This window comes from Petromyzon marinus, chromosome 12, assembly GCF_048934315.1.
Source record: "Petromyzon marinus isolate PM22_M1 ecotype Great Lakes invasive population chromosome 12, UKy_Petmar_22M1.pri1.0, whole genome shotgun sequence".
In the NCBI taxonomy this organism is placed as follows: domain Eukaryota; kingdom Metazoa; phylum Chordata; class Hyperoartia; order Petromyzontiformes; family Petromyzontidae; genus Petromyzon; species Petromyzon marinus.
The window spans coordinates 7021483-7036849 of record NC_133678.1 but is presented as its reverse complement, the minus strand read 5'-3'; the positions used below and the strand labels follow the sequence as shown (position 1 = coordinate 7036849).

Genomic DNA, 15367 nt, shown 5'->3' with positions numbered 1-15367 from the left:
TGACCGAATTCGCGAGCACAAATCAGATTTGAAACACGGCAGAACGAATTCTTCTGCCGTAGCTGATCACTGTTACAACGCTGTGGGTGATCACGATATAGTTTTCTCCGATACCAAGGTTCTCTGCAAACCCACGGGTTTTTATCAGAGATTTGTCCACGAGGCAATTCAGATTTACAAACACAGATACAATTTCAACCTAGAGGATGGTTTCAAATTAAGCAATTATTGGAAAGATGTTCTAAATCAAACCAAACATTAAACTAATTTTCAATGGTACAGTATATTTATTCAAGTAGTGGTATTCCAAACTTTCACAACAGGTTATTTCCCTTCACACCAACATCATGTAAACTTCCCCCCCCCCCCACCGTGCCGGTCCAGTACGTAATTTTATGCTAATTCCTTTGTCAAGGCGTTTTTTGTTTCCTCCCACACAGCTTAAAGGATGCGACCTGGGCTTGCTGTCTTCACTCCAACGCTGTCCTCTGGACAGTCCAGTCCCTTCACCTGAAGGCCAATTGTGTTGTGGCCGAAACGTCGTGATTTTTTTGTCATTTTATTTTTACCTACGTGACTTTACCGAATAGAACCAAAGAGTATGGATCCTTGCAGTCACGAAAGCTTCAAATCTAGAAAAGTCGAGTGGTGACTACTTCTGGTCCATACTGGTGAACAGTATTCGGCTGCAGAACACACAAGGGCCATCGCTGATAGTCCGTAGCACTGGTGCTGATGCTGCCCAGCGTGTGCTTGGCAGTTTCTGGACCAGGTTGACCCTTGTTTTGGTCTTGGAGGCTACCTTTTTGAGGTTGTCATGGAATGTTAGCGTACGGTCCAGTTTCACTAGTGGCCCTCCAGTGGGGATCATTAAATATTAATATGGCTTAGGGAGGTCTTTATCCAGCAGTGGAATGACCATGGAGGGTGATATTGCTGACGCATGGAAACAAGTCATACGGGTATTAGACTTGCAGCCATGAGGAGCGCAAATCATTCAAGGCAATATTCAAAAAAATAATTGATTCTTTGATTGTCAACCCCAAATTACTATTGTGAATGGAATATCCAGGGTGGTGGATTGTTAGCCCTAATAGCTTGAGTGGGGCCAACATTGAGCATCAGAGCACTTGGTGTCAATTCAGCATCGTAGTGATGGGCCACTCGATGACTCAGAAACCAGGGGTGAGGCGAAGTGGCCCCAAGGTAGGAAGTACAAACTCAAGTGCTGTTTTCTATTACCAGTATTGAAACCAGGGCCTTGACCCACCCCTACTGGACATGTGAAAAAGAGCTTCGTATCTCATCAGATTCCTCTAATCTAAAAAAATAATTAACATTTATAATGCGCATTCCATTCTGAGCCAAGCCTGGGTTGACGGACCTGGCTGGGAATTAAACAGATCATTCGCAGGAGTGACCACGTGTGAAGCTGCAGAATCATATATGTACATGTGAATATTGCATTGTTCAACAGAAGCAACAAGACTTTGTAAATACATTGCAAATAAAATTAGTTTTTTTTATGTTACATGTATATCAGCATTTGCACAAGTGTGCATCTTATCTTAATGATATTTACATAGTGCCTTTAACAAGGCGCTGTACAGCAATTATACAATTGTACCTAGCATAACAATAATTTGAAAAGATACATTGAAAGGTAGTCGGGCAAAATTGCATTGGAAAGACAAAGGGGGGCGGGGCGAGGGGCTGGAGCCAGGAGGGAGAAGGGGGCCACGGCGATGGAGTCCCCCGCACCACCGACGAGTTCCGCAATGTCCACGCAGTGCAGCAGTGGAGTCCTGGCCGGGGCCCGCGACAAGGAAGAACCCGCAGCCTCGGCCCGGCTTGCTTTCCACGGACGCGAAGCTTTCCTCCGTGCCCGGCATGCTGATATGGTGAAGACTCCCCCGGCCCGGAGCTCGACCTTCCATCCTTCGGACCGCACAAAGCCCCGATGTCCCGGGGCTGCCGATGCCTTGGCAGCCAAGTGGCCCGGAACAGGAGCCGCCAGACGCGGGTGACGGAGCGGCCCAACGGTTTCGAGGGATGGCGCGGAAGTCGCTCGGTGCCGGCGATGCCCGGTGGGCAACCGCCGGCAGCCAGGCCACCAAGTAGAAATGCCCACAGGGCGCGGGACAGGCAGGAGAGGTGGTCGGGGACCGGCGCTAACAGCACTTGCCCGAACAGTCTAAGGCTATACAGGGGATCTCTGTGTTATATGTGTGCATGTGGGTTGAAGTATGAAAATGTGTTTTCCCCTTTGTTCTGGTAACAAAACAGGTGGGTCTCCTGTGGGTTGACTCAAACTCAAATGAGGACATGGTGAATGCAAAAAGATCGTCACTCGGGAAACAAAGGCAGCCGGGCGTGACCACTATGCCGGCCTTGCCCAAACAATCTGTTTTGGGCTAAACGAGGAATCATTAACTTTGTGAAGGGTTGAAGTAGGGAGCAGGCAATGCGATATGACGAGAGATGTGATCATGTTAATTCATAAATGTTCGGAGTGAAGAGGAGGAGCGGGGAGGGGTTGTCAAGGAAGGGTAGTCGCTGTCCACGACTATTTGCGCTTCCTCCTAAATTTAAATTTTGGCATTTTCTTCTTGAAAGTCGCCTTGAATTTGCTGTGCAGTTTCTTCACTTGCGTTCTCTTATTTGCCAGGAATTTCTTGAACTTTTCCTTCTTTTTGCCTGCAAGGAGACAGATCACGTGAAGGGAAACAACTTAACAATGGTGAGTAATTGGAATGAATCAGTTAACAGAAAAAGCATCAATGGACCGATATCTGCTTTACGTCAAATTATATTGGTGAAGTAAGAGCCACAGGCTCTGGCCCAGTCTTACGACTGTTGTCAGATCTAGTGACGGAGGATTTGTTCATGCAAGAAAAAAATCGAGCGTTTTCAACGCTGGCCAGATTAGTAATGTAGAATTGCATGACTATTGCAATTCAATGTTCTGCCAACATTTTACGAGTGGTATACCATCATGAAGGCAACGTGTAAAACACAACTCCCGTTTGCGACCAAGTGGCGGTGAAGTCACTACGGCACGTGTGCCATGCTACGTGCACTTTGAGGCCAAGTGAAATGTCGAAGGCTCGCTGGCAGGAGGTCATGGAACAGATCCAGGTGCCACAGTTTGTCTGAGATGAAGGTACGTTGAACTTCTTTGTACCACACATAGCCAGCCGTGCTAATCGGAGGTGCGAGATGACTGGTAGATGCACACAGACACACACACTTCTCTCACCTGTCTTCAGGTTCTTCGCCTTATGGTGCGACTTTTTGTGGGCATCACCATTGCCATCTGTGCTGCTGCTGGTCCCTGGCTCAGGCTTCAAGCTTTGCACCAAGGTAGTTAGAATCTCCATAAACCACCCGCCTGGTGCAACGTCTTCACCTTCTTCATCCACGGCCCTTGGCTGCGGCATTATGTATTGGCGAATTGCCGTGAGGACTCGTGAGATATCGCTCCAGAGTGATGGTGGCGCGTCTTCTTCATCACGGTTCATGACATTGGCTTCGCCACCATCATCTGCAGGCTGTGCTGAAAGGCTACCACAAAAAGTGCAAAAGAGAAGCGGAAGAAAATTGTTTAGACATGAAAGGTTGCCTTGCTAGGATGCAGTGCACGTGGCTTGTACAGTGTTCATCATGGGTTCCTATACTCCTGCACAGTGCTCTTATCTTCTTACATCAGGGGTTGGCGATCGAAATAACAAGAACCATTTTTTTTTAAATTCGGTAAAAAAACCCCTCAATATTTCAACAGCCGTAATGCACTGTGGTGAATACCAGACAGTCCTTAATAAATAAAAAACGTCACGAAGGAACCCTTAATGAGCCGCACGCTACTCTGGAGTCACAGGTTGCCGACCCCTATCCTAGCTCCTACTACACACACACCTAGACATTGTCTCACAAAGCTTCACATGCATTTGAAGCTTCTTTAATTAGTTATTCATCACTGCTTGCTGGTGGCTGGTTGGTGTAGAGATATGTTCGTGTGAACCGGCACTGCTGAGATTTTTTTTACTGCTGAGGAGTGCATTGATTTCAGTTAAATCCGAGCTCTGAGAGTTGTGTGGTGGACGTTACTCTGTGAAAGCGGATGGGGAATTGTTGCCCCGTGGTGTACATGAGAGGTCACTTGAAGTGAGTTCAGTAATTGTGTGATGTTTCCATGGACCATTGTCTAACATGGGGTGATGCTGTCTTGCAAGAATGTGATTTCAGATGCATTATTCATTTTAAAACATGATACTCATTTTACAGAAGTTCATCGTACCATCAAATAAAACGCGTGCTAAACTGCCAAGGACTCGCTGATTAGTTATGAAGCTACAAGATAAGAGCTGTTTGTTTTTCGTTTTTCTTCAAGTCACTTTAAGATGAAGGGCTTACCCTTGACTCCAAACATTCTACAATTATATTTTTACAAAGAACATACGCAGTGTTTTACATGGAAGGGAGGCGGTTTAAATGGAACCAATGGCAAAGAGTGGTTGATTTTAAGAAACATGTGCTCCCTGGACCCTGCATTTACCCTCATCATCATCACACTCACCTCATGTAACGCCAGTATAGAAGCCTTGCACCAACACACAGGGTGATCAGCCCAATGGAACTTAGGACGGACAACGTAACCGTCTTGTAGACTGCGTCCACACACAAGGGAGAGCAAACATTCATTAAGTTATCTCCAGCAAAATATCAACAGGGGTGACTCACATTCCTAATTAGTAAGGGTTAGGGACAGTGATATAACTGTTCAACCTCAGTTATTAATTCTTTAATATGTGTATTCGTTTTGTGTTGTTAGCCTTTTGCATTCTCTAGTCTAACACTGGTGAGACAAGGCCATGAAGGAGGCTGTCTCTGGTGGAGGCCAGTTAGTCTCAAGGACAATACATTCATTTTCGAAGCATGTTTGCTTGCATGTTTTACCACAAACATTTGTGGTTAATGCAGAGTCGATGCCTTCCAATAGGTATGTATTTGGTGTGGGAAAATCTTAACACCTCCTATATTATTGCCAGAAAGGGTGAATCCATTTCTTTTTCAATCGCTAGTTACAAAGTTTGGGTTTACAGTTAGGGTTAGGTTTAGCATTACGCATAGGGCTTGGAGTTAAGGCTAGACACCGCTAGAGGGATAATCATGAGATAATTACCTGAAGATTTGTGGACAATGTCGAGTGCTTGAGGGGTTGCAGTCGCGCTGGTCCGAGGGGGAGCTGTCGTCATTTTCATGCCGCGCATCCGCTGGATCCAGCCGGACATTCCCATCGCCGGCTCCACTCCTGAACGACCGACCACCGGAACCAACGTGTGACGATGGCAAAATCATCACACACCCATCCTATGTGTATGACACCAAACCTTTCACTGGCATTGATTGCACCGAAGCCTCTGCACTCAAAAGGCTTTTGGAGTACGGCCCAAGAGCCTCGCAGCAGAATTCTGGACCGTTTTGAACCTTGAAATGACCACAGCAGGGAAACCGTAAGGGGAGCGAGTTGAAATGTAGTCCAACAGAGAAGTAATGAAGGCATGGATGAGAGTCTCAGAATATTCCATATGCGGGCAATGAAACACTGGCATCGGTAGAATGCCTTTTTGACTTGCGACATTTGGTCGGTGAATAAAGGCATGAGGATCTAAAATGACCACGAGGTTACACGTGCTGTTTGCCAAGATAAGGTAACAAAAATTGTTTTATTTGTATATATTTATAAGTGAATTGTTATATTTCCTATACTCTGCACTCCTATCGTGTTTTTGTATTGTTTGTTGTTGTAACGTTCTGACCTCCCCCAAACTGGAGATCTGTGAAAAACAGCTGTATAGCTCATTGGATTCATCCAGTATACGTAAATATTCTGATTCTTATAATTTGTAGGTTCAGGAGATGCACATGTGACTTGGAAACTTTGTGAAACAGGCTTTTGTTTCAGCAATTTGAAGGACCTCAATTTACGTTCGTATTTACCAGCATCAACATTGCTACTATCGCATCACAACCACTACTACCAACACAACACATAATTGAAATAACCACCACGGTATCAACACCATCCCAATCGCCACAAGCCAACCACGAGGACGACAAGGCAACCACAAAGCATTGCCTTCAACACCATCTCCTGCATCACAACATCCACCAACAAACAAAACACAAAGACCCCTCATATAGTCTTAACAAATTGTTGAGGCAAGTGCTGTAAGCAAGCAACTATGAAGGCCAACACTGTACACGAGGGGGTGGGTGGTCAGCACCATGCCCGACAACCCTTGTCTCCCCAGCGACAATGTTTGCACACCACACCAGGTACAGTCCACATGTGAGGTTGAGTCGACTTCGGGGAGGACCATGAACGGTTCGGATAATCATCACTGGTTTGGGCCGTGAGTAGAAATCAAACTCGGGTTGCTGGGTTCGTATCACAGCGCGCTAACCACTGCGTCACTGCTGCCCACATCCACCAACAGTGCCACTAATATCACCAGCGCACGTGTAAAGCCCTAGTGGAGCCCAGTGGATCTCCTGGTGGAATTCCTATGGATCCCTATTTATCCCTCTTACCCTCGGGCGCACTGATGCTCTTTTTGGACATCACGGGCTTTGCAGCCGAAGGATGGAACCCCGCAAGAAGCAGCAGCAGTAGCGGCAGGAGCAGTTTGAAGAACTTAAACTCCATGGCGAAGCAGCTGTAGTAAGTGGAGCTCAGTGAATATCCTGGAGCTAAAACTTAGCGTTGTTGTCGGGAGCTTAAACGTGGAGCGTCAACCTCACCAGACGGCCTCGAAGTGTGTGACGTCACTACCGGCGAGTGGGCGGAGCCAGGCAAGTGGGCGGAGCTAGGCGAGTGGGCGGAGACAGGCGAGTGGACGCGTCCATTCGGCAGTTGAGAGCGGGAGGGGGGGGATTTAAGGAAATCCAGGCTTTGGAACAGATAACAATTGTATTTACCTTGCTTATATTTAATTTAATAAATAAGTTTCTCTCAATTTAATACGGACGCACAAATCTGTCAAAACTTAGCCCCTCCCCCCCTACCTTTACCCACGCGTACTTTTTACACCCCCCCTCCAACCTGCGTACGTACGCCTGTCGCACCCCCCTCCACCCGAATCCAATAGAACGGCCGATGATTAATCCACGCAGCAACGATAAAGGATTAATAAAATTAACGCGTTTAAGCAAACAGATAGTCCACCGCCGGCTGTATTAAAGAATTAAATTGTGTACCTTAGCCACTTATTTTGCTGAGCTGCGTGATAGATAGCGGAGCAGTCAGGTGGTACACAAAGTGTGGCACCTCTCCCACAGGCCCGCTTCTCCCGCTAGTGCTTGTTGTGTGACAGCTGAAGACACTGAACTGTGGCTTATTTGAAGGCCAATGTAGACAAATTATTATCGAGGCTTCACCTCCTCCCTTCGTTACCTATGTGTACGCACATTGTCAGTAGACCCCCCCCATACGCAAGCGCACGCATTTGGTTTAACCCTCCCCCACTCCCCCCTCCATGCGTACGTACTAAGTGGATGGCCCCCTAATGTGTCGCTTGTGAATTCATCTAATTTGTAGTCTCATTTAATGTGCTTCTCCTTGTGGACTATTTTTGCCCCCCCCCCTTAGTCACACGGCGTGACAAAAAGTCAGACCCCCCTCAAATATGACGTCACAAAGCTCTGCCCCCCCCTCCCAAAAAATAAAACATGCTTCAAATCGATAGAAGCGATTGTCATTGTAGTGCAGGGGTGTCCAAACTACGGCCCGCGGGCCAAGTGCGGCCCGCCATCCATTTTTAAAAACATAATGGGATATGGCTCACGGTATTGCACTTCTTAGTTTAAACACTAGGTGGCGGTATTGTCTTGAACAAGGCAACATCTCCACAAAGCAAGCAATCGAAGAAAACATTTGCTCAGGGTCACCAGAAAATGCCGGAACCGAAGAGACGCAAGATTGCATAGAAACCAAGGGGAAGTGTGTTTGTTTGATTTGTAATGAGAGTGTTGCCGTGATGAAAGAGTACAATGTACGACGGCATTATGAAACAAAACATCAGACCTTCACGTCCTACACTGGCGCCGAGTGGAAGAAGGTAAAGCAAATGGCAGCTAGCCTGTTAATGCAGCAACAGGTTTTTTTCCGTGCTAACAAAGCTCAAGAAAATGCAACAATAGCCAGTTATGAAGTAACTCAACTCATTGCCCTACATGGGAAACCTTTCTCAGACGGTGATTTCTTTAAACAGTGCCTCACCAAAGTCGTGGGAATAATGTGCCCGGAGAAAATGCAGGATTTCAACGATGTTAGTATGTCCATGAATACGGTTGCGCGGCGAATTGAAGACTTGTCGGCTACCTTAAAACAGCAAGTGTCAGATAAAGCTTGTGCTTTCGATTTTTACTCGATTGCATGTGATGAGAGCACAGATGCCACGGGCACTGCACAGCTGTTAATTTTTTTGCGGGGAGTTGATGATTATTTTTGCATTACGGAGGAACTCCTCGATCTTCGGAGTCTAAAGGGGACAACAACTGGGAAGGACATGTTTGAAGCTGTGTCAGATGCAATTGACCAGGCTGGACTTAAATGGGACAAGCTGTGTGGAATTACAACGGATGGGGCTCCAGCAATGACACGCGAGCGCAAAGGAACGGCCTCTATGGTGAGTGTCAAGGTGTGGGAGAGCGGAGGCGAGGCTGTCAAAATGCACTGTATCATCCACCAAGAAGCCCTCTGTGCCAAGATAATCCAGCTTGGCGATGTGATGAACACAGTTGTGAAAACTGTCAACATAATTCGGGCACGAGGGGTTTACCACAGAGAATTTCAAGCGTTCGTCTCTGATGTCGATGCTGAATACAGGGACCTACTCTACCATTCTGAAGTGCGCTGGCTCAGTCGCGCCTCCGTGCTGCAGCGGTTTTATTCCCTGAGATCAAATATCGACAAGTTTTTTTTTAAAGAAAAGGGCAGACCTCTCCATGAGATCAGTGACCCTTTATGGTTGGCAGACCTGGCTTTTTTAGTTGATCTCACTGATCATCTCAACACCCTGAACAAGAGACTACAAGGCAAAGAGCAGCTAGTACCACAGCTGTATGCGCACATGAAAGCATTCCGTGCGAAGCTCCGTCTCTTCGAGTCTCAACTGCGCAACTTCAATGTAGCGCACTTCCCCACGCTGACCGAAATCAAAAGCACAAAAATGGGAGAATATGTGTCTGTGATCACATCTCTCATGACAGAATTCAGTCAGCGCTTCCAAGATTTTTCTGTCATTGAGAAGGAAATCACACTGTTTGCGGCTCCGTTTTCAATGGATGCAAAAGAAGTGGAGGAGAGTCTGCAATTAGAACTGATCGAAATTCAGTGTGATGTTTCTCTGAAGAATCAGCATCAGCTTCTCTCCCTACCTGACTTCTACCGGAGCTTGCAAAAGGCCTCTGATGAGACGCCATGCAAAACGAATGATGAGTCTGTTCGGCTCAACATACATCTGTGAGCAGACATTCTCTCTGTTAACGCTGAACAAAAGCAGACTGAGAACCAGAACGACCGACAGCCATCTCCGTGACGTCCTTCGCATCTCAACCACCAAACTTACTCCTGACCTGCCAGCTATCCTTCACACCAAAGCGCAGCATCACTGCTCCCACTGAGCGCAACATTTTTCCCATTACAGGTGAGTTCAAAATATACACGCAGTTTTCATTTGTTAATTAGCCCAATTACTTTATAAATTCAGTCAATTAAAGTTGATAATTTTTTTAACAAACGTTAGTTGATGTGTTAACAAGCCCAATAATTTATTTGTGTAATAAGCTTGAAATATCCACATCCCCTATTTCTCTTCTTGTCTCTGCATTTGATTGATTTTTCCAATATTAGTGCATGAGAAGTGAGGCAGTATACCTCACGTCTAGTGAGTGGCCCAGTCCTTCGTATATTTTTCTGTATGTGGCCCTCGAGAAAAAAAGTTTGGACACCCCTGTTGTAGTGCGTATTTAATGTGGCGCTGCACTCTGATATTGTAGGAGAGAACCTTTATTAAAAAAAGTCTATTTTATTAAGTAGAAACGTCGTGAGAATTTTATTGTTTTTTTATTATTTTATTGTTTCCCTTCTACGTGAGTTTACCGAAAGAACCAAGAATATAAGTAGAACGTGTTGTTTCTATTTATTTAAAGTTGCGCATTTTGATGTGACGTCACATTTCTCAACCCCTCCCCCACCCCCAATCGTCACACATCGCCACAAATGTCTGACCCCCTCCCCCCCTAGGTGCGTGACGTCATTTATGGGCGGCCCCTAACGCACCCTGGGCTGACTGTTGAGACCACGTGACCCGGTTTGGTTGACAGCGGAACTCGAGTTACCAACCGTTCCAGATTGGCGGGGAATCTCGCGGGATTTGTGTTGATCTCTCGGTGGCGATTGCAGAACAATCCAAGAGATTTCGATTTAAAGCTTTCGTGACTGCAAGGATTCATCTTCTTTGGTTCTTTCGGTAAAGTCACGTAGAATGAGAATAAAATAATAAATTGATAAAATAAAATAACGCAATAATATTCTCACGACGTTTCGGCCACAACACAAGCGGCCTTCATTAGGTGAAGGGACGAGACTGTCTGGAGGACAGCGCTGGAGTGAAAAAGCCACGCTCAGATCGCGACCTTTAAGCTGTGTGAGAAGAAACAAAGCGCCTTGACAAAGGAATTAGCATAGAATTTAGCATTGAAATGGCTGAGTGATTAGCTTGTGACTGGTCACAGAAATGGCTATGTTAAAGATAAAGCATACACATCCGCAGAGGGACCCCTTGATAAAAGAATTGGCATAGAATTTAGCTTTGAAATAACTAAGGTTAAGCATACACATCCGCAGAGGCACCCCTTGACAAAGGAATTAGCATAGAATTTAGCATTGAAATAGCTGAGTGATTAGCTTGTAACTGGTCACAGAAATAGCTATGTTAAAGTCAGAGCATACACATTCACAGAGGCACCTAGTACAAATCAAACAGGAGAATTTAGCATTGAAATAACTAGGCGAATTTAGCATTGAAATAACTGAGTGATTAGCTTGTGTCTGGTCACAGAAATGGCTATGTTGAAGTCAAGGCCTACACATCTGAGCTATTCACAGTAACTGGGTATACACTACACTATATAATGAATACTACATAGTGAACCAATAAAAAACTCAAATATAAATTACCTCAATGTTATCAATAAACTCTATATATTCTCCAATCAGCTAAGCTACCAACAATAAGTCGTTATATATCACAATGCTATATGGCGAAAAAATGGGTGGATTCTTACCCTCAACTTTAGCAACACGGATAGCTACGGGTCCCGTTCAGACCGACGAGTTCATCCATGGTCGGAACAGAGGAGGGGGAGAGAGACAGCTGCAAGGCGCTGTTATACTCCATGTTGTAAACCATACCATTAACCGTGGTGTGAGAGGTATTTAAGAGTCAATGCCAGCGAAAGAGCTGCGGTCTGAAGGTAATCGTAAAATACAATTAATTAAGAACGGAAATGGTTTAAAACATCTTTCCAATGGTTACTAAGCCATAATCCATCTTCTCGGTTGAAATTGTCTCTTTGCTTGTATATGTGAATGGCCTCATGAACGAATCTCTCATGGTAGCCGGTTGGTTTGCAAAGAACCTCCGTCGTGGAGAAGTCAATGTCATGTGAGCCCACTGAATTATAACAGATCACTGTAGCCGGTTGGTTTGCAAAGAACCTCCGTCTTGGAGAAGTCAATGTCATGTGTGCCCACTGAATTATAACAGATCACTGTTATAATTCAGATCACTGTTATAATTCAGTGGGCTCACATGACATTGACTTCTCCAAGACGGAGGTTCTTTGCAAACCAACCGGCTACCATGAGAGATTCGTTCATGAGGCCATTCACATATACAAGCACAGAGACAATTTCAACCGAGAAGATGGATTCTGGCTTAGTAACCATTGGAAAGATGTTTTAAACCATTTAAGTTCTTAATTAATTGTATTTTACGATGACCTTCAGACCGCAGCTCTTTCGCTGGCATTGACTCTTAAATACCTCTCACACCACGGTTAATGGTATGGTTTACAACATGGAGTATAACAGCGCCTCGCAGCTGTCTCTCTCCCCCTCCTCTGTTCCGACCATGGATGAACTCGTTCGTCTGAACGGGGCCCGTAGCTATCCGTGTTGCTAAAGTTGAGGGTAAGAATCCACCCATTTTTTCGCCATATAGCATTGTGATATATAAGGACTTATTGTTGGTAGCTTAGCTGATTGGAGAATATATAGAGTTTATTGATAACATTGAGGTAATTTATATTTTAGTTTTTTATTGGTTCACTATGTAGTATTCATTATATATTGTAGTGTATACCCAGTTACTGTGAATAGCTCAGATGTGTAGGCCTTGACTTCAACATAGCCATTTCTGTGACCAGTCACAAGCTAATCACTCAGTTATTTCAATGCTAAATTCGCCTAGTTATTTCAATGCTAAATTCTCCTGTTTGATTTGTACTAGGTGCCTCTGTGAATGTGTATGCTTAACCTTAGTTATTTCAATGCTAAATTCTATGCCAATTCTTTTATCAAGGGGTGCCTCTGCGGATGTGTATGCTTTAACTTTAACATAGCCATTTCTGTGACCAGTCACAAGTTAATCACTCAGCCATTTCAATGCTAAATTCTATGCTAATTCCTTTGTCAAGGCGCTTTGTTTCTTCTCACACAGCTTAAAGGTCACGATCTGAGCGTGGCTTTTTCACTCCAGCGCTGTCCTCCAGACAGTCTCGTCCCTTCACCTGATGAAGGCCGCTTGTGTTGTGGCCGAAACGTCGTGAGAATATTATTGCGTTATTTTATTTTATACATTTATTATTTTATTCTCATTCTACGTGACTTTACTGAAAGAACCAAAGAAGATTAATCCAAGAGATGTTCAATATAGGATGTTTTAAGAAAATAAATAAATTTAAATTAATATCCCGTAACAGCTTCGGCCAGAGTTGGCAACACTAAGTGGACCAGGTGGCAACTCTAACATCAAACAGTGACGTATATTATTACACAGGACTGATTTACTTCTCAGTGTTACTGGCGGTCTCTTGAAAACCAGACTGGCAACTGGTTTCGGATAATGGGGCCTCAGCAGTGTGTTATAGGGCAATACACCAACAAGATCTCGACTCTGGAAGACCTTAAAGTAGTCGTTCTTCAACGTATTGTTAACGTGTGTACAATTCTGTGTGACACTCAAGAAAACAAGCCGACATGAAGGCAACTTAGATACGTTTTAGTACGTAGGCACTCAAATAATAATGTTAATATTTGAGAGTGAATGGCATTGGCGTTATTTTAAAACTGGCCACGTCTCCACAACAAAGACAAAGATCCCCCACCGTGTAGCCTTCACAGAGTGTTGTGGCAAGTGCTATTAGTGAGCAGCACCTATTAAAGCCGGCATGGCACAACGACGGGGGTGGGTGTGCTAGCACACACCATACCAGGTGCTCGTTGGAGGCTGAGTCGACCTAGGGGAGAGGCCCACGATAATCGTCACCGGTGTTGGTGGCCGTGAGCGGAAATCGAACTCGGGTCGCCGGGTTCGTAGCGCAGCGCGCTAACCACTACACCACTACTCCCCGCACACACAAAACCCCTATGTCGTGTACATTGTGTCAAAAAAACCATCAGCGGGACCTCAAGAACTGCTTCATGCGTCGTCTTTTGTCTTAGGTCAGCACCCAAAATAAATATGAGCCAATGTGACCGACGGACAGGCAGCAGTGAGACAGACGGGCAGCAGCAGTCTCTTCTTCTTCTGGTCATGTGTGGCTGCTGATGTAGATGCAGAGCAACGACTACAATTTCACATTCAAGGTTGTCAAGCCAGCGGACAACCGCGTAAGGAGCAGTGGAGGGTATCGTTGTGATGTCTCCTTCGTATGTGTGTGCATCGAGCATTGCATTGTTATATGCTCTATGGTTTGTTCTGGATGACTACAGTCGCACACGACTGGAGTTTTTTTATTTTCCATTTGTGCATCAAGGGTCCGCATCCACCATGGTTTGTGCAGTGGATGCGTTTTATGGTGGACCATGAGCATCGTGGAAGATTAAATCCAGGGATCTTCTGCATTGAGTCATTCACAAGATGTTGTTGCGTTCTTTTGAACTCCATTCAACTTCCCAAGCTTCATCGGGTTTGAATTGGCATTAAGGCTAAGCGCATGGGTCCAAAAGAGCTTGCCTGACTTCAAATGATGACAAGGGACGTTGTTGAGGTCGTAATGAATGGGCGACTGTTTTCCTCGATTTGCAGGCCTTCCCAGAGGTTTGCAGTGTTGCAGCGGATGGGTGGGGGAGAGATGTGTAACAGCACGGGGAGCCAAGGGTGTTGGTGTTGACTTGAGGGTTCCAGTGATCCACTGCATTGCAGTGTTCAGTTTGACATGAACAAGTCGAGTGGTGACTACTTCTGGTCCATACTGGTGAACAGTATTCGGCTACAGAGCACACAAGGGCCATCGCTGATAGTCCGCAGCAATGGTGCTGATGCTGCCCAGCGTGTGCTTGGCAGTTTCTGGACCAGGTTGACCCTTGTTTTGGTCTTGGAGGCTACCTTTTTGAGGTTGTCATGGAATGTTAGCGTACGGTCCAGCTTCACTCTAGTGGCCCTCCGGTGGGGATCATGAAATATTAATATGGCTTCGGGAGGTCTTTATCCAGCAGTGGAATGACCATGGAGGGTGATATTGCTGACGCATGGAAACAAGTCATACGGGTATTAGACTTGCAGCCACGAGCGGAAATCATTCAAGGCAATATTTAACAAATAATTGAACCTTGGATTGTCAACCCCAAATTACTATTTGGAATGGAATATCCAGGGTGGTGGATTGTTAGCCCCAATAGCTTGAGTGAGGCCAACATTGAGCATCAGAGCACTTGGTGTCAATTCAGCATCGTAGTGATGGGCCACTCGATGACTCAGAAACCAGGGGTGAGGCGAAGTGGCCCCAAGGTAGGAAGTACAAACTCAAGTGCTGTTTTCTATGACCAGTATTGAAACCAGGGCCTTGACCCACCCCTACTGGACATGTGAAAAAGAGCTTCGTATCTCATCAGATTCCTCCAATCTAAAAAAAAAAATTCAAATTTATAATGCGCATTCCATCCTAGGATCCCAATGCGCAATGCACTACAAGCAGTAAAAAAAGCTCGAGTGAGGAGGATGTGAGCTCTGAGCCAAGCCTGGGTTGACGGACCTGGCTGGGAATTAAACAGATCATTCGCAGGAGTGACCACGTG

The 15367-nt window shown here is 45.4% G+C and overlaps 1 protein-coding gene across 1 annotated transcript; it reads right to left on the bottom strand.

The window, feature by feature from the left end:
• Nucleotides 1-324: 324 nt before the first annotated feature.
• Nucleotides 325-6842, bottom strand: LOC142924327 (uncharacterized). The gene is made up of 5 exons (XM_076066579.1): nucleotides 6595-6842; nucleotides 5183-5311; nucleotides 4577-4667; nucleotides 3260-3564; nucleotides 325-2697 (listed from the first exon to the last, which is right to left on the bottom strand). The coding sequence occupies exons 1-5, from the start codon at nucleotides 6707-6709 to the stop codon at nucleotides 2567-2569; spliced, it is 771 nt and encodes a 256-aa protein (XP_075922694.1). The 5' UTR covers nucleotides 6710-6842; the 3' UTR covers nucleotides 325-2566.
• Between the last annotated feature and the right edge of the window lie 8525 nt (nucleotides 6843-15367).